The following is a 19,374-nucleotide window of genomic DNA, read 5'->3' on the forward strand; positions in this document are numbered from 1 at the left end:
GGATCTCTCCACTTGATTGTTCTAAAGTACATACATTGGAGACAGTCTTTCTTACTGTGCTCAGACAAAGATAAGTAGGGTGACATTGCCTGATGTTTTCTACCTTCAAATGCTCGGGAGAAATATTAACAGCTTGCACAAAATAACAGAACTGTTCAGGTTAGAGGGGCCTTCAAACGATCATCTAGTCCCACTTCCTTGCTCGAGCCAAGTCAGCTAGAGCAGGTGGCCCAGAACTGAATACATGTGGCTTGTCTGTGTCCCGTTTCTGTTGGTAACTGAATCTTTAGGGGGATCAGATGAAAGCTGCTTGTCCAGCTTTGAGTCTCCGGCTTGTGTAACCTGTTGCTATCTGTGTCCCCTTCTCCTAAGGCTCTGTCCTCGGAGCTGGCAAATGCTCGAGATGAAACCAAGAAGACGGCAAATGACATGATCCATGCTGAGAACATGCGTCTGGGCCGAGACAAGTACAAGACCCTCCGTCAGATTCGTCAGGGTAACACCAAGCAGCGCATTGATGAGTTCGAGTCCATGTAAACTCTCCCCTGCACCTGCTGCCCTGCACTCTCTTCTCCTCTCTTTCCCATCCTCTCCCATCATTCGCTCATAATTGTGCTATGCTGGAACCACTACAGAAGAGTGACCATGGTCTTATTTATCAAGTTTTGGGCAAATGCTGGAGTTAAGCAACAGAAGAAAGAATAGTATTTACATCTTCCTGGGGTGGCTTGGGAAAGCAAACATGTATTGGAGCTAATCTGAAATTGTTTGGCTTGGGGTAGTCTCACTGTGTTGGGTTTGGTGTTGCTCACTGAGATGGCTGTGTTGCTGTCCTCTCCCCTGGGGGGGTAGGCCAGCAGATACTTGTGCTGCATTACGTACAGTCAAGAGCTGATAGTCTGACACTGCCTTCCTACTAACCTGCACAAGCTTTAGGATTAATCTTAGTAACCAGGATCTGAATTTCTGACTTAATGCAGGGTCTGAATCATGTAGTTGAGAAGGGGAGACTGGAGGTTAGGAAGAATGGTTGTAGGTAAAATATGGACTTTCTTCCTAAAAGACCAAAGCTTTTGTCCTACAAATATAAGCAGACCAAACAGATTCTGTGGTGTTCCTGCTGGTATTACCTTTTGTTGCTTAATGATGGAATTTTGAATTTCCTAATTATGAGGAGGCCTTTGGAATATTTCCACTGATGCAGTGTGGTTTGGAGCCTCAAATTCGCTGCTTTTTGTCTCTGGTAAATGGCTTTGTTCACCATCATTTGTCTGACTTGAATGTAACCAGTGAGGCAGAGATAGCTGAAGTACATAACCTTCCTTTTTGGTTTTGCCAAGGAAAACCTGAAGTGGGAGGTAGAAATGTAAAAGACTAAAAATTCCTGTAGCAGTATTTTCCCTTGCTGAACCAATACCTTTCTAGTTATGTGAACATGATTTCAGGGTTTTCCATAAGAGGCCTTTTTAGCACATAGTCATTGGTGCCTTATGACTGTGTATAGATCTACTGTAGCTCAGATGTCTTTAGTTTAAACTAGATGCAATCATAAAAAGTGATCAGCAGCTGGGGACCAAAAACTACTCTTGTATGTGGGTCATGTACAGGACTGCATCTGTCTTCCTGGCTTCAAGCAGCGTTTGAGGGGAGAGGATCCTGAGACACTTGCCGAATTGCTGCCTTAATCCTCACTAGCATTCTGCCAGATCTGTGGCTCAAGTGCTTCTCCTTCCCCAGAAGGATGCTTTGCCCTTTTGTAGCTTTGAGAACAGAGGGCTCTGTCTTTTAGAAATGGGGCACAAGTGGTTGTGAGACTGGTCCTGAGAGCCACTTGTGCCAGTTATTATCATAACTATCATGTCTGTCATCCAAGCTGTCCATCCTGTAGCTACCCAGAATCCTCCCTACTATTTATGGGGAGGAAATAGCCACGTGTGCTCAGGGCTGAATTGGATTTTTGCCTTGATCCTTGCTAAAAGCAACTGTTAACCTTCAGGATTGGCCTCTAAAACTGGATTCCACCTAAAGCGAAGTCCTCCTTTGCTTTGCCTTGCTTGGATTAGCCTGTCCCTATAGGAAGTCACCAGGTTAGCCTGTGATTTATTTTCTTGCCTAGCATGATCCCAAATCTTGTGACTTGCTCAGTTTTGTGGATTCTCCCTTTTTATGATGTCACTGCTAATGGTGACAGAAAGGAAACATCTGAAAGCTGAAACATTTTCAGCTCCCTGCTGTATGGGAAAGGGTAAAGGGGGACTGTGCCAAAAAAGAAATGTTCATGATAGTGTTAACAAACTGCAGTATTTACCCAGGAATTCCTTGGGTTGCTGGAAACAACCTCACCAGTGCTGTATTTTATTTTTTGGAAGCAATGCAAGTCTGTGTGGAGATCCATACAAACACCAACTAACCTCTGTTGGAAGCAACACGCTAAGCTATGCTCCTAAACATCCAAATGTGTCATGTGGGAGCTCCCTGCTCTCCCCTGGACACAGCATGCTTTTGGAGGGGCACATGGCATGGCAAGCTTTTTGTTGGCCGAGAACACATCCCTCAGTACTTTGAAAGTCCCAAATGAACAATTGCAGTTAAATTGTCAGACCTGATTGGTGTGTTTCTGTTCTGAAGGTGATTGGCACTCACTCTGCGTGAGTCTCATTACTGGGGAACGGACAATTTTTACACTTCTGTTTTGGTGCTTAAAAGCTGGTTCTCAGCACTTCTGCTCTGTCCACGGTGACTATTGATGCATTTGGGGGAGAAAAGCCTTTATTACATTTTAACAGTTTCCTAACAAGCTGATGTATGGTGCCTGGAATATGTGTTCAAATAATAAACCAGTAAACCTTTTCTGCTTTGATGGGTCACACAACACTGCTGAGCTCATGTATTATGATGTTGGCATGACTTCTGTTAATAGGGTTTTTTAAACGTTCTAATTCCACACGGTCCAATATAGGAATAGAACGGCTTGTGCCAGTGACTCCACCTAACTCTTTGTAGTTGTTTCAGCCCTGCCTTCTTCTTAACCAGTATTATATTCCAGTGGTATCTAATGATATTTGATTTCAATACTTCTAGCTATGCACAATTAGAAAATATTAGTCAAGGGATGGAGGATATGTTTATGGTCTTCCTTCCCGTGGAAATGTATACTGTATTGTAAAGAAATGATATTTTGCAAGAAAACTAATGTAAGAAGCTTTCAGTATTACAGTGAGATTTGTAGACACATTTTTTATTTGTTAGAATACAGTGAATAGTTCTTCTTCCTCTCCATGTTCCAGTTTAATTGGATATCTACTCCTTTTGGGGGTGGGGGGAGGGAAGTACTTTATCAAATGTTTGCCTGGCTTGTTTTTTCTTGTTTTATTTTTTGTTGCTGTAAATTATGTTGGAAGTTTTTGACCAATTTATTTCTGGATTATAATAAAACATCAATTCCTTAAGGTTATGGAGTAATTCATGAGTCTATGTGCTTATCTGCAGAGAGAACCTTGATATTAAGGCATTTTTTTTCCTGTTTGGAGGAGTTGTTAAAATCTATACCTTGTTCTTCCTGAAGTGCCAATAAAGTTCAGAGAAATTCAGCAGATTGTGTCTGGCTGGTTACTGAAGGCTTGTTTTGAGCCTAGTGCTGTGTCTCCCAGCTGAGCAGGTCTACCCTGTGGTGCTCAGAGATCAGCCTGGTAGCTCCCTCGCAAATAAGGAGCTTTTACGTGCACCCTGAAAAGCAACTGCTTGAATAACAGCTCTTTCACCCCCCAATCCCTCCAAGCAGTCTGACTGGAGCCAGTACTGGAGTTCACATTTCTTTGTGGAGACACTGAGTATAAATGTTCAACATGCAAATGGATGGGTTGGATGGAGGGGGAAGAGCTGCTGTTGGTGAGTGCCCGCTGTGCCAAATGTGCATCCACCACCAGGTCAGTGTGGAGAGGGTGGCTGGGCCTTGGTGCTGCTGCTTGCTCCAACACTGCGAGGTCTGTCGTGCCATCGCCCCGGACTGGGCATTTCAGCACACTGTGCTTTGCAGCTGCCTTGCTGTGGCTGTCCCTCCCTGTGTTCCCACTGTCTCGGGGCAGGCTCTGGCAATGGCAGAGCAAGGCTGCTGCCACCGTTCTGCTGATGACCTGTGTGGGCTTTATTTGCAGATGCTTCCTTCGTGATTGTGAAGAGCGGCTTCACAGAACCTCTGCCTCACGGTTGCTGTACTGCAGGATAAGGTGGAGATTTCGTGCTCAGAGATCTGGTGCTGGGGGAGAAACCTGAACTTGTCTATAAACAAAACATGAAGTGTAGAGCAATAGAGGCTTCTGTGATCCCCACTGGGCATGGCTTGGATCCAATTTTGATAGGCGAGGGTTTTTTTTGTTCCTTCCAGGATTCAGAAAACCTGAACACTGGAGGAATTGCGTGTCTTCTTCAATGCTACTGCAGCCTTCAGGTGAGGGTTGCACTAGTCTGTAAAGGTTAATCTCACAAATGGGGTTAATGCTGTTTCTCTTGCCCTTGCTTCTCAATGGACAGTACCTTAGGGAACTTAAGAGGCTTAGTAATTCTCCCTTTAGGTATATCTGTATTCAGTTTGTCTTTGAAGAAATGGAAGTGCAAAGCACTAAAGGCTGAAGGCTGCTTCTCTACAGGACTATGTTCTTAAAAAAAATCCAAACCACCCTATTCTTCTAGTCTGCTGTAAGGCATTTTGTAGTTTAGAAAATGGAAGTTTGTATTTAACCTTTAGTTTGTGTGGACAGCTTCTGTTGGATTTGCTGGTCTGTCTGATACATTTCAGATCCAGTTTAGGCTATACCTACCTATGTTGGTGGCCAGCTGCTTTTGTCTGTAGGACAGGGGTAGACTAGAGCATAAAAGGCTCTCAGAAGAGCAAGGGACCAGAAACACTTTTTGCAGTCTGTGCAGTGTTGCTTTATTAAACAGTGTGATTTACTAACAACTCTAAAGAAAAACCAAAGTGTAACATTTTTATTGAGATCAATCTGTTTGGTGGACTAATCCATTTGGCCTAAGATGCACTGACTCTGAGTAGGACACAGTGACTGTGGAAATTAGACTGATTGTTTCTTCCTTCTCTTGTTTGCTCTTTCTAAGGCAGGGAATTGCAAGGGTGTGGTCTCCAAATTCTGATTTATTTTGATGCAGACAAGTCCTGCAGGGACTTCTCCAGGTAGAAGAGAAACTTATTGGTTGGTTGTTCAGGCTAACATGTTTGGAGGGAAGCACGAGCGTTTTTCCAGCATCCAAAGCTTGATAATGCAATGTACAGGGTAAGGTATGATAATTGTAGGCAGTTGTATGGCAGCTGCTTGAACATCTACAAAGGCTGACTGTCTCCAATGAGAAAGTGTAGAACACCTGAGGTATGGCTTTTTTGCCCTGTACAGTCAATGTGACTGTTCTGTTCCGTGCCAGCTTTGCAGCTATACATAACTCAATCTTGCCCATACAGTCTAAATATCTTATACCAGGGTATAATCAGAGCATGTGACAACTGGCAGAGAGCAGTATAATTATTCTGCCACTGATGTCAACCTGTAACTGCTGCGTAGCCGTAGGCAAGTTGATGCCACATGTGATGTTAATGTCTCACTTGCAGAAAAATAGTTTATCTGTAAGAAAAATGCCCCATCCCTAGAAATATTCTACTTCAGGTTGGATGAGGCCCTGAGCAACCTGATCTAGTGAGTGGCATCCCTGCCTGTCACCTGAGGATTGGAACCAGATGATCTTTAAGGTCACTTCCAACCCAAGGCATTCCATGAAAAAGTATCTGGCCCTCAATGCATGAAATGTTAGGCTGAGGGTGACTTTTGTCTTGCAGGTTTGCAGCTCTAAGTGCAGTTTGTAGAAAAGGGAGCAAGTCCCCATGTCTGAACAATGACTAAATGAACATGTAGTGCCCCATGATGGTCTCTGAACATTACCAGTAATATTAAGATGGAGTTTTTCAGGATAGATGGCAGGACGAGGTGGGTATAGTAAAAAGTGGAGGGAAGAATGAGGAGGAGACATTAAAGAAAGAGTGGTGCTGAAACTGCAAAAAGCAATACTGATGCTCCTGGAAGGGGCTGTACCTCCCTCTTCTGGTCAGAATGCACTTGCTCTGAGCAGGTGTTAATACACAGCTTTCGGGTGAGCAGAGCTAGTTGAAAAATTACAAGCACCCATGATTGCTATTCCCTGTGGTTGTGCATTATCCCTTAAAGAAATGCAAGCTGAGGTTGATCTTGAGTCACCAAGACTGACTGAAGGGGGTGTGAAATACACTGCTCTTGAGCTGGGAGGTTATGGTGAAGGCTGTCTGTACCCCACGTACAGCAGTATTGCACTCCCATCCATCTTTGAAGCATCCTTGACTGGATGCTTGAAGGAGAAGCATCTGCAAGTGAAGGTCTTGGCTGGGGCACTGTAACTTCTTAGTGGCCTTCACCCAGCCAGGCAGCAGCTACGTTGCTGGAGGTGGCTGCTGTCTAGAAGCCCTGTTGTGAATTCATTGTGCTTCCTTGTTGCAGTGTTAGCCCATCTCTAATTGCAACTCTGCCCTCCTGCTTCTAGTGGTAAAAATCTGACCCTTGCTCCTCCTTTTGTTTGTGTCATTGTCAGGAAGGTTGCTGAACATCTAGAGAAAGTTAAGAACAGGAAAACAGTAGATTTATTTGAGAGATCTTGTTTGAGAGATGTAGAAACTGAGACACATTTACAGTCTTCTCCAGCCTCTGAGGCAGTATCTGCGACCTGAGCCCACTGAGCACTTTGTCCCGGGCCTACACTCAGTGCATTGCTTTTGAGGCAGCAGCAGCACTGTGTCCCTGGGCTTGTAGGCTTGAAGACAGTCAAATCAACACAAATTGTCCTGTTTGCTTTTATTAGGAACTTGCTCTGGAACAGGAAAGGTGGTTGATGGGCTTTTATAGTGACAGTGGGGAAGGGGAGTTTTAGTTTTGTTCAGTGCTTTAGTTCTGTGTGAGCAAGCAGCCTGTATCTGCTTCCCTACAGGAGTATTTGTGAGGCAGTGGGTTTGTTAGGAGGGGAGGCTGTTCTTGCTTTTCCAGTTAATGAAGACTGCCTTCTGGAAACCTTCATTATTCCTGGGTCTGCGTGCCTGCAGCTCTGACTGCAGTCCCTGAGACTTCACCCATGGGAACAGCATGGGCTTGCCTCTATCTGCAGCTGAATAGCATGGGCAGTGACCGAGCCAAGGCAGCTCTGCTTGCTGGCAAGGAACTCTAAGAGTGGTCAGAGGAGGTATGTCAGAAGTCCAAGTGTGCTTCTGGCTGTGGAGGGCTGCAAGGTGTTATGTAACTTCTGGTTGGACCAGGGCACTGCTGATTTCAGTGTTTACTACTTGTGCAGAAATCGGGGATGAGGTGGAGTTAATGGCAGCTCAGATGTGTTTTGGACATTTGCATGAGAGTCCCTAGATGGGGGGGAGGGTTGCCAAATTATTTGATGTGTGGTGCAGAAAATATTGGACAGTATTTCAAGCTAGAAAACCACTTCCCTCTCAGCATGTGCCAAAACATGTCTGGATATGTAGGCACAGCCACTGTGCTGACAGAGCATGGCCTGGTGGCAAGAAACTGGGAGGGAGGAAATGTGCCTATGTGCACTTCTGGGAACTTAGCTTCTGGCAAACCTCACATGAAACAGAGCTAAAGATTCTCTTCAGCTGTGTCTGGCCTGCTCATAAAGTATGTGCTAACCTATTAAGCAACATTTTGAGAAGTTTTTTCAAAGCACTGGATTTTTTGCTTAGCTGATTTTGTTGGTTGTTGTTTGGTTTGGGTTGTTTTTTGTTGGTGGGTTTGTTTTTTGTGGGAGGGGTGGTTATTTGCAAAGCTTTCTATTTTTGTGTCCTGGGCTAAATGAACACTGGTTTACTCTGGAAAGACTGCATTTACTTCTAGGCTTGCTGCCAGATAGAATGGAGGGAAAAGGAGATCTTGCTTCTGCCCTTTCTCAGCATTTCAAAGACCTTAGGACACGCTATCCAAAATGTGTAAGGGCCTGATTGTCTCCTGCCCCAGTGGGATCGTTCTTGCTTTCACCGGGCGTCAGTAGTCCCCTTTGCTGCACCTCACCTCCCTTCTCAAACCTGACTTCCCTCTCTTCCATCAGGTGACATTGACCTGTCACTTGCTGTGCTCTGAGTTCCTGGCAAGGAGAGAGGTCAGTGCCAGGCAAACACACAGATGTCCTTGCTGTGGAAACTGCTGCGCATATATCCAGTGTATCTCTCAATTCAAGGTTTGCTGGAGAGATAAGATGCTTTGTGGTTTGCTTCTATATGCTCTGGCCCTTTTCCTTGTGTCTCTCTTGGCAAGCCTTGCTTCCCTTCAATGGAAATGACTGAGAGACAGAGCTGGGCTGCCTACTGCATCTCTGTAGTGCCTGAAAAACAAAGGCAGAACTGGTCAGAGTCTCTCAGCTGCAGAGGCTGCACAGAGTGGTTCTAAATTCAGGGGTGAGATGCAGCCCAAGAATTTGGGTTTGAAGACTGAATTTCTCAGGGCAGCTTGTAGGAGATAGCAAATCACTTGGAAAAGCTGACCTGAAAGTGAGGGGCCACCGAGCAGGGCCACTGGCCAGAGCTGCATTCAGCTGAACAAACCACAGGCCTCCCTGCCAGCTCTCCTCTGTGATACAAGCAAGGATGGGGAGGGAAGCTTTCAAAGGACATTCTGTGAGTGATTTGAAATGAAGAATTTTTACATTAACTGCTTTTGAGGGGTGAAATTACAGAGAAGTCCCAGTGATTCTGGGCATGGCTGGGCCATCTGATGTGCACCCATACCTGCTGCTTGGCATCCCTGCTTTGGCATTATGCCATTGCCCTGCTGCTCTCAGAAATGTGCCATGGTGACCTCTCAGTAGATGGCAGCTTTCACTGACTGGGATTGGGGGTAGAATTTACTTTGGATTAAAGTCCTAGTGATACTCAGTGGTTCATCCCACCCTCCCTGCACTCAGAGCTGCTGACCTGAACAAAACCTGAGGGGCAAATCCTGCAACAGGAAAAAAGGAAAAGCATTTGTAGTATGAGCTGGGACTGGCATGAGGGTGCTGTGAGGCTGTGAGTGCCTGTGGCCAAGCTTATCACGTATTGAGCTGGGAAGTGTCACCCATGTTCAGCAAAAGAAGTGAGGCTTTGGTCAGTGATGCCCTGCAAATACAACTCCACATTTTCTCAGCTTATGTCCCTCCATAGCAGAGTCTCACTTGTTTCTCCCGTGTGTATCATGTTGTGGGAGCACAACTGCCCAGCCTACCCTCAGTAAACAGTGGGAGGTTGAAAGAAATAATTCTGTGTGCTGCTCTACCAGGTGCAAAATGACAGGTGATTTTAGAAATGTGATTTCCTCCAAAGAATGTTTTTGGGTTTTTTTAATCCTTTATGCATTGCCCATGGATTTCTCCACTGGGGCTGAGGGGTGTGTTTGAATGCTTGAAACTTGCCTTTGAAACTATTGAAGAATGGATTTCCCACCCAGCTTATAGAAAATTCTAGAAAATACTTGCATTCCTTAATGTCTTTAATTTTTGTTGTTGTTGTTGTTTTTCAGAAAGCTTAAGCATCCCCTTCCAACCTGAAAGCTTTGAGTGAAAAACTTTCATTTTGGGGTGAAAACCCAAAACTTTCCACTTATTTTCAGAACTATGAATCCACTGTGTGTGTATGTGTGCTGAGGGAGACATTTTCAATCCAGTTCTCATGCTATAGTTTATTTCCCCTGTACAGATTGATTAGAGAGTCCAGTATTTAAGGTTTTTGCTTATACTGGCTACTAATGTGTTACTGCATCAAAAAAACTTGATTAAAGCAGATAGCCTACCAAACGGTCAGCTGTTAATTTGGTATTAGGGACAATTCAGGCTCTTGAAATAAGAGCTGTTCCCAAACTCCACAGAAGTTGTCTGGTGCTGCAGTTTCGGTCCTCTTGGTCAAATTGATTTACCTTGGAGAGGAGGGTAGACTATACCAGTGATGGTGTTTCTGGGAATAAATTAGTTTTCTTCTACAGAAGGCTTACTAGCAGAGTGAAATGAATGCTACTTATTTGTGCCTTTCTGGTACTTTTCAGCGGACAGTTTGGCAAATGAGCTAAGTGTGGCTGCTTCTCACCACCATCATGCAAAGTAAGTGAATATTCATTTCAGAGGTAGAAGCCTACAGTATTGGGGAAGGCAATGATGTGGCTGGATGCCATCATGTCAAGAGTAGAATTCATGAGTCTTACTTTCACCCTATTGCTGTAGGAACTGACATGCCCCTCTCCTCCAGGCAGCAAACCATCAGCGCTCCCGATGCCCTCTTCCAGCCCTCAGCTCGTAACCCCTTGTATGATTAGACATAACAATGAATATTGCTCCTGAACTGGGATTTAGTTCTGGTTCCTACAACGGAAGTCTAATGCAGAACAAGGTGAGCATTGCTCAGGAACTGGTATGTAGAGGTGATGTTCATATTACTGTGCTTCACCCATGCCCTGATGGGCTGGACTGCAGCAAGATCCTTTGGTCCATCCTTCTTTCCTGCTTCCCCTCCTTCTTCCCTCCCTCCACCCCCAGGGAGGCTGTCCTACTTTTTTCCTTTTTTCTTTCCTTTTTTTCCCCTCTCAGCTGTACTTATAAGCTTTTAATCTGACTGTCCTTGCAACAAACGACGGCCCAGGAGACACAGGGAGGGACCCAAAGCAGCATGATAGCTCAAGGCATCCTGGGGCTCGTGCGACCCTTGCGAAGTGGACTGAACGCCAGCAAAATTCGCTTCATTTGCCTCGGTGGGGTGACTGAGCAGCATCACAACCCAGCAAAGTGGTGGTCAGAAAGAGGCTTCAGCTCCACGCACAGGCTCCAGGATGCCCCTGGGGAATCGAGGTGAGTCAAATGCTGACGTGCCTTGCTGCGTCCAAAGGGACAGACGTGCACCCCTGCCTCGCCCTGCAAAAGGGAGAGGGGAGAGGCCAGCATAGCCATGGCCTGTGGGAGGTGATGGACGAGGCCACCACCTGGGGTGAGCAGATGCTGATGGGAGGAAGGTGGTGCCAGGACCCAGCCCAAGAGGTGTTACTCCCTGCCACTGGAGCTGTGGGAACCTGTCTGAGGAGTGTTGCCCCCGGAGCTGTGGGGGCCACAGCTAATGGCCTGGATCCAGCTCATGGAAGTGGCAATGTGGCATAAGAGTCCTTTGGCCCCTCTGTCCCAGACACCAGCCTCTGAGAAGGGAGACAGTGGGCAAGGTGTGTTGGGCAGCCAGGCCATCAGGCTGTTGTATTCCTGCTGTGGGGAAGCTGGGATGACCAGAGGGTTGCTCTGGGAATTGTGAGTTCTGTTGGGTTTCTAGTCCCCTCTGCTGTAGGGGCAGAGCAGGAGGGGGAGGACGTCTGCAGCTCTGTGGGCTGTGACTGAGCTGTCGTGCCTCGCTGGTGCCTGTGCTGAGAGATGGAGAATCTGGCTCAGGTTCTTGGCTGCTAGGGACAACTCTGGGTGCAAGGGCCTCTGCTAGCCCATGGCTCCAGTTTTCTGCCTCGCTCCTGGGACCAGGGACTTGTGCTGGGCTTTGCTAGACTGCTTGCTTGGAACGGGATGCACAGTCTGTCATGAATACTGAGCTTGAGTTGAGCTCTCTGGCAGAAACCCTTCAGAAGCACATGTTCAGAATTGTCTTTAAATGCATTTGGTCCCTGCCAGGGTGGAGGGCTCCTGACTGGTCACCTGAAAGGGCAGAGTCGGTTCAGTTGAGAGGCCTGGCTGACACAGCCCCTTGGGAGGCAGCCCTGAGGAGCAGAGGAGTCCAAGAAGGCTGGACGTTCCTCAAGACGGAAATCTTGAGGTGCAGGAGCCAATTGTCCCCCTGTGCTGAAGGCTGAGGAGGGGCTGCAGGCACTTAGCACTCTTCTGTATTTCCACAGCAGGAACTATGGCAGGCTCCCTGCCAGCCTTTCCTCTCTCTGTTCTTTATGGATAGTTCAGAAGAAGATTGCAAAATAAAGGTAATTTATAGGTCTCCTAGACCTGTATCGTCTGGGTCAGGCTGTAGTCTGCTAGGCATTGAGAAAAAGATCCAACCAACATGCAGAAAATACAGTAAACAATTTTGCTATCTGACCGGAGAGAAAAATCACACTGATAACCCTGCCTGGTGGGATTTATGAAGACTCATTATTAAAGGAATTTCTTTCTATTTGGTTTGTGCCTTATGAAGTTATCTCTGGCAGTACTTGTAGGCATCTTGCTGCTTTGTATGGTCTTGGAAAGTATCTTCTAGGGAAAACATTGATAGGGAGAAGAACCACTTCCTTGAAACCCCTTTACTAGTTTCCTTTGTCACAGAAAGTTTGAGATTTTATTTTTTAAAAGGGAATAATCAGTTGTCATGCACTGAACTTGCATTGCTGAGTTTGTCACATCCTGGTAAGATCTTTGCAAAGCTCTGACCATGTGTCCTGTGATGCCATTCTAAAATAGTTCAGCCTAAATGAAGCAAAACTTAGTCTAATCAGTTTTGATTATATTTTCTTTAATCCTCGTTCAAAATTACTTAACAAAATGTGAAAGGAATTTTTTCATAGTTTCAAAACCACAAATTCAAAAGTAAATAAAAAAATAAAAGCTGCAGGCCTTGTTTCCAGTCTTGGGCACCCAGAAGCAGAGGTCCTCCAGAGGAGACTCGAGCCTGGGACTGATTCGAGGGATATGAAGACAATGAGACCAGTGAGTGTGTGGGAGGTGACTAAACTGAACAGTGAAAACAGGGAGTCATTGGGCTGGGTTTATGCCCCCAACAGAGGCACCTATACTGAGAATGCAGACAAACAGCTTAAATATTCCTTTCAGCCAGCAAAGAGAGAGAAGCTGCTTGCAGGTGCTCTGTGTGTCGTGGTCAGGAGTGCTTGACGTCATCCCTGCTCTGGAGAAGAGTGAACTGCTGCACCCAGGCTTATCCAGAGTCACACGGGGCTCTGGCTATAGCAGCTGTACTTCCTTGGACCTAAGTGGGCTGTCCCTTGTACCCTGTGTGCTGGCTGCAGCTTGGCTGTCTTGGGCCTCATGTAACTGGCAGGAACAGTCAAAGCAAGGTTGTATCTCAGAGGAACTGCAGGGAACTAGATTTGTGGGAGGCTGGTGCAAAGATTCTTGTGGGACTGATATTGGCTGAAGGTCTAGGTGCCTCAGAGACAACAGGAATTAAGTTTTCTGTCAATAAATGTGTGGGCAGCTTTGGGGATTCTTGGATTCAGCACTCTCTGCAGGCAGTCAGCTTTCATTATCTTGTTGAAGAATCCATTCAGTTGCAGCACTAAGTGAAGTTTTATCACTTTACCATTTCTACTGTGTAACAAATTACTTCACCCATAAATTTAAGCCAAATATTGGCCAGAAACCTGCCTATTTGTCATACCAATGGAATAAATCAGTCTGATCCACCAAAATATGAAGTGGGTTGTTTTAGTTTGTTTTATTTTGACATTTGAGAACTACTCTTTAAATTGCTTATTTACAAAGAAATGTCTGCAGGTGTCTTTATGAAGGAGACTGAAATGTCTTAATGATGTTTTCTGGCTGTTTGCTTTGGGAAGCAGGGTGGTCTTGCATGGCTGTGCGTGACTGCAATGTGATCTTTCCTTTTTGCAGGTGGGAAACTCTTCCCTCTGCAGCACGGCCCAGTGCCAACTTCACAGCTGTTTGCATAACCAGAGGACCCTGGTTATGCTAGTTAGGCTACACTAACAGCTCAGGCATTTTTTGCAGCTGAAGCTCTCAGAAAAACAGGAAGCTGGCCTCCCGGGATGAAAGTACAGTGGTTCCTGTGTCCTGCTCCCACTGGCTGAATCAAAGCACAACTACAAACAAAAGAGCAGAGAAAGCGAAAAATACTGTTTCAACTCTTCTTCACTTCCAATTTTTGACAGAATACAGGAACTGACTTTCCAAAGAGATAGCTTCTGGAAATTTTTGCTCCTGAAGTCTTGCTGATGAAGTCCACATTTTAATGTATCCTTATTGACTTAGAGATGAACTGCACTGATTTGTCAGCAGGTAAATAGAATTAGAGCTGGATGGTCATTGTGACTTACATGAAGCGGAACGAACAAGACCTGCAAAGTTGAAAGAGGAGAACATTTCTTCCCCCTTTCCCATTACATTTTTACAGGAATTCTTTCCTATCCAGCTGGATACATCCCCTGTACTCCACCTCTGCCTCCTGTGAGTTTAGAAAGAGCAAAGGAAATTGTTTAAAGTTGATCCTTATATATTTGTGCTTAACATTAGAAGCAAATCAGCAGAAATCTTCACATTCTTTATTTTCCTTGCCACAGAGCAGAGAGGGGTTGAGCAGGCAGGGTCTTTCCAGCAGCTGGTGTTGCTATCACAGGTACAGTTCACATTTAACCAATTCCTCCTCCCAGTCTGTGACTTCCCAAGAGGACACCTGCTACTGAGGAGCGTGGGCACTATAGCAATTCCTCAGCTGATGATTCTGCTGTAACGTGTGACCTGGGGCTGTGACAGTTTGTACTTGGTGTGAATTGCAAACACAGTGTGAAAAATCAGTAGATAATATTAGAAATTCTCACAGCTCTGAGCCATGTTCGCTGTTCGTTTCACTGGCCCCATGGCTTCCAGGAGAAGCGTTACCAGGCTTTATACCTGCACTTGTATTAGAAGAAGCTGGGTGTTGCTTCACTTAATCTTGTGTGAGAAAAATCAGGGGACTGTGAGATTGTCCAGTCCTCACTGCAAAATTTGCTCCAGTTTCAAGGCTTTGTTTTGCCAGAAATGACAGCAGCAAAACCACAGAGCAGTGCTGATACTGCCAGTGCTTTGGAGTCACCAGAGCTGTGGGAGACAGAGGTGGATCTCTACAGGGATTTGGATGAGTGGTGTGTGTTGTCAGCCTGATGGAAGAGTAGAGAGTGGACACAGCTTCTGCCACTGGAGGATGCCCTGGGCTTTGGGGTGATGGGCACTCAGGCAGTGCCACACTGAGAGTTACTGGGCAAAAGGCCCCACTACCTCCAAGGTGCTGTCCTCTTTCAGCACAGGAGATGGGACCTTCGGGTAACCCCTTTTTCTAAGTGATCATTTGGGTATGTACACTAAGAAAAAACACTGTTTGCTCATGTGCTTCCCCTGGCAAATATAACACACTCTCAGAATGTACTGCCTTGGTGGGAAATCCCTGACACCACTGTCAGGATGGCAGCCTTCTCCACACTTGTGTGAGAACCTGGTCTGGAGGAGATGAAGTGGGTGCTGTTTTCCTCTTATTTATAGATCTCACAAGCTGTCAAAATAACTGCCAATTTCTTCCGAGCGAGGATCACATCAGCTGGGAGGAGGTTACTCAGCCCGGGAGCTCTGTAAGTTGGGGATGGGCATGTCTTGTCCCAAGAAGGCTCCTTGTGATAGAGTTCAGGAAAGAAGTGGGCACTTCATTGAAGAAAAAGCAGCAGAAGAGGAACAGTCACGAGTAATCTCCTTTGGAATGGAACGGGGGAAAAAACCATAAATGACAACAGCCCTTCTTGCAGGATTAGTATCTGATCCTGAGCACTTTGCTTGTTAATACATCACTCTATCCAGGATTAGCATCCCAGGCCCAGGACTTGCAAATGCTTTGCCTGCCTAACATGCTCCCTCTGCCAGCCTGCCCAAGCAGAAGCAGCAGATGCAGAGCACCTGTACTTTTTCATGCACAGATAGACATTTATTCTGAGGGATGTTTGATTAAGTGGGGAACATTTTGGGGCAACTCAGACTTGCTTGCCACTGAGAACTGTTAATTTGAATGTTTTCTGAGGTCCAAGGTGTAATCCTTTGAGAAAGTGTTGTATGCATGTTTCCCTTCATGTGCCATGTCTCTAGTGCTCAGCCAAAAGACCTCAACTGTGGGCATGCAGGAAAGGGGTGGACTCCTGATTTTTACAAACTTGTCTTACAGCTCTGCAGGTCAGGTGACGGTGCATTTTATAAATCGGGATGGAGAGCGACTTACAACCACAGCCAAAGAAGGGGAGAGTTTGCTGGAAGTGGTAGTCAATCAAAACTTGGCCATTGATGGATTTGGTAGGTGTTGCAGAAGGATATATGTGTGTGCTCTAAGGACCAGTGGGTACTTGGGAATTGTGCAACTGTACATATGCCACTGTTCTGCTGAGACCATAAAGCAAGCTTCCCTTCCCCAAAAGCTGCCTGCTGGGTGGCTTACCATGCTGAGATGGCAGTGTAACTTCACAGTCACCACTGGCATTCTAACAGCCTCTGTCAGCACGTTTGACTGGTTAGAGCTGATGTACAAATTTGAAAACTGATTGTGATCCTCCCAGAGAAGAGGCAGGCTGAAACCTGCATCCATCTGTTGTGTTTTCTGGCATCTCTTTTGACATGTTCCAGATCTGCTAAAGGACCTTTTCTCACACTGTTCCTGAAGATGGTCTCTCTCATGCTCTTATTTTTCCCGATTCGCTGTCATTACCTTGTTTCTCCACCAGGTGCATGTGAAGGAACATTAGCCTGCTCCACCTGTCACCTCATCTTTGACAAGGACACCTTCCAAAAGCTTGATGCCATCTCAGATGAAGAGCTGGACATGCTGGACTTGGCGTACGGACTCACTGAGACGTAAGCCTCCCTGCTGATTGCAGTAGATCCTCTGGCCTCTGAGGCAGGTTCAGCATGTGGCACCTCTTTCCAAGGGGACAGGGCTTGTTCTGTATCACAGTTGTGCCTCGTGAGCTGCTTTCTCTTGAGGCACAGGAGATCTTTAACAGGAGCTTTAGTGAGAACCCATCCTGGACCAGACATATCCCATTGTGGGTGGGGAATTTCTCCCTTTTCTTTGGGAACAGATGAGCCTCACTTCATGTTTTCTTCTCAGATCACGCCTTGGCTGCCAGGTGTATGTTAAGAAGTCGATGGATGGTCTGACGGTGCGGGTCCCCATGGATGTGTCAGACATCAGGAGACAGCTGGATGTTGGAAAGCAAAGCAAACAGTAACTGGAAATGACTCCTGCACAGCTCACATCCTCATTTAGGTGTGGCAGGGTACTTTGCTTTTGGTTGACAATATTGCTTTTTGTGGCTGGCTTGCAGTAGACCATAGAGGTTTGATTCAGTATAAAATGCCTGTTTGGCAAATCCCTTATTTAAACAAGTTTTAATGCTTAATAGGGTCTTTGGTACGTGTTTTAAGTGCTTAAATGCTCTGCTGAATGCAACTGGACTAAAGTGTATGGCTTTATATTTCCCTGAGTGGGTGTCAGTAAACATCTGTGCTGTATGTGACTTGCCCTGTCCTTTGAAATTTAAGAATTCTGCTATTATGAGTAACTGCTCAGAATTTTCCAAGGCTTGGCTCTTTAAATGTGGAGCAGATTTTTCCCAGTATGGGAAGCTTAAGAAGAGATAGCTGTTCACAGGTCAGTGTACTGATGGGCTTGATGTTGTAGGTGGCCTGAGTTTGGTCAGCAAGAGCATACTGATGACATTTGCATGCTGACTGTTCCTGAGAGCGGGAACCACTTCCATGAACTTGAGATGTTACAGGTCCCTGAATTGTTCGATTCCGGGATCAGCCACTGTCTCCAAATGTTAAATTTTCCCATTGCTGTACTATCACACGTGTCTAATAAAATTCTAATAAGGAGGCTTTTAGACCTATGAGATGTGCTTTTCTGGTACCATGAGCCTGGCTGGAATAGAATGAGTTGAATGGAATTTGGTGGGGTGCATTGAGCACAGCATTACCAGCCAGTCAAAGGTGGTGACTGTCCTGCTCTGCTCCTCACTGGTGTGGCCTCACCTTGAGTCCTGTGTGCAGTTTTGGGCACCACAATATAAAAAAGACATTAATCTGTTAGAGAGTGTCCAGGGCAAGGGCCACGAGGATGCTGAAGAGTCTGGAGGGGCCATATGAGGAGTGGCTGAGGGCACTGAGTTTGTTCAGCTGGAGAAGAGGAGATGGAGGTTAGACCTCACTGGGGTCTTCAATATCCTCCTGCAGGGCAGCAGTGGGGCACGTACCAATCTTTGCTCTCTGTGACCAGTGAAGGAGGCGAGGCAAAGGCTGGAGCTGTGTCAGGGGAGGTTTAGGTCGGGTATTAGGAAAGGGGTGGTGGGGCACTGACCAGGCTCCCCAGGGCAGTAGTCACGGCCCCAAGGCTGCCAGAGCTCAAGGAGTGTTTGGGCAACACTCTCAGGCACATGGTGGGATTCTGGGGTGTCCTGTGCGGGGCCAGGAGTTGGACTCGCTGATCTGGATGGGTCCCTCGCAACTCAGGATACTCCGTGATTCCACGGTTGGGTGACTCTGGAACGCCGGTGTAACGTGGGGCCGGGCGGGCGGGGCTGCGGGGGCAGCGCTGGGCGCCCGGGGGCGCTGGCGGGGCGGCTGCGCTGGGTCCGCCCTCCTTGCCCTCCTCCTCCCTGTCCTCCCCTCCCTTCTCCCTGCCCTCTTCTCCCCTCTCTCCTCCCTCCCGCTCGGCCCCGTGCCCGGAGCTGTCTCGGGGAGCTGGAGCCGCGGTTCGTGTCTGAGGGTCTCTGTGCCTTCTGACTGCCGACACCGGCCCTGTCCCCCTCGGCGTGGCCCGGGGTCCCTGCTGACGAGTGATATTCTGTAAATCCCCACAATAGACTTTGACTTCCTCTCCGGTCCTTCATGCAAAAATCGGTACAAAATTTTATCCATGTAAGAATTTTATTCTTAGCAGAAGGCTACCTGCGGGGCAGATTTCCTGGCATAGGCCAGGGCAAGGCCAATCCTTTCCCAGGGTAGCCCTTTGCTTTGTCATACATCAGAAAACTCCTCTAGCCTGTGTCTGTTTCCCCCAAACCTCTGTGCTCCTCCAACTTGTCTCAGGTTTACTGTAATAAAGCAAAGAGAATAAAAATGAATTAAATGGAAGCAGTAAACCCACCACTTTCAGTACCACTCCAAATCTCTCCCCACTCCTGGTGTCCCCTTGTAGCCGAGGTGATCGGGAACTTTGCAGTCCCACTCCCCCACACCCAGCTCGGTGTGAGCTTGAAGCTGGAGCCCAGGCTGCCGCTGGAAAGTGCCAGCTCTCTGCACCTACAGGGCAGGATGGCAAGGGAGGGAGCAGCTGCTGGCTCAGAAGGGTTGAGTGACTTGTGTTTGTTTTCAGAGTGTGGGTGACCTTCGAAGAAACAGTTTCTAGAACAAGCTGTTAGCTTTCAACTGCGGGGAGTCAAAGTATCCCATGCTACTCTTTAGCAGGGCTGTCTGTCTCAAAGGTGCCATGGGATAGCAGAGAGGCCTCTGCACAAAGGAGCTACCTGCAAAGGACTGGGGGAGAATACATCTTTGGAGACTGGCTTTCCTGCCGGT

At 46.7% G+C, this 19,374-nt stretch overlaps 2 protein-coding genes across 2 annotated transcripts in view; both read left to right on the forward strand.

Annotated features, from left to right (window-relative positions):
* Positions 1 to 3,590, forward strand: part of MSN (moesin) — a 42,845-nt gene extending 39,255 nt beyond the window's left edge. The window contains exon 13 of the mRNA XM_017838322.1: positions 373 to 3,590. Coding sequence (XP_017693811.1) covers positions 373 to 537 — 165 coding nt within the window. The 3' untranslated portion in view covers positions 538 to 3,590. The remainder of the gene's footprint in view (positions 1 to 372) is intronic.
* A 6,837-nt stretch (positions 3,591 to 10,427) lies between these two features.
* LOC108509071 (adrenodoxin-like) lies at positions 10,428 to 17,724 on the forward strand. Its single transcript, XM_017838310.1, has 5 exons — positions 10,428 to 10,444; positions 10,642 to 10,899; positions 15,968 to 16,092; positions 16,518 to 16,647; positions 16,904 to 17,724. Exons 2-5 carry the CDS (start codon positions 10,721 to 10,723, stop codon positions 17,022 to 17,024), a joined length of 555 nt encoding a protein of 184 aa, XP_017693799.1. The 5' UTR covers positions 10,428 to 10,444; positions 10,642 to 10,720; the 3' UTR covers positions 17,025 to 17,724.
* Positions 17,725 to 19,374: the final 1,650 nt, after the last annotated feature.

This window comes from Lepidothrix coronata, unplaced genomic scaffold (assembly GCF_001604755.1).
Source record: "Lepidothrix coronata isolate B3197 unplaced genomic scaffold, Lepidothrix_coronata-1.0 Scaffold331, whole genome shotgun sequence".
NCBI lineage: Eukaryota > Metazoa > Chordata > Aves > Passeriformes > Pipridae > Lepidothrix > Lepidothrix coronata.

What these genes read in the sequence shown, in the direction of transcription:
- LOC108509071 (XM_017838310.1), top strand. Translation starts at nt 10,721, where the DNA reads ATGATAGCTCAAGGCATCCTGGGGCTCGTGCGACCCTTGCGAAGTGGA. An exon ending in CTTGGCCATTGATGGATTTG is followed by an intron (nt 16,093 to 16,517) that starts GTAGGTGTTGCA and finishes TTTCTCCACCAG; the next exon opens with GTGCATGTGAAGGAACATTA. An exon ending in GCGTACGGACTCACTGAGAC is followed by an intron (nt 16,648 to 16,903) that starts GTAAGCCTCCCT and finishes TTTTCTTCTCAG; the next exon opens with ATCACGCCTTGGCTGCCAGG.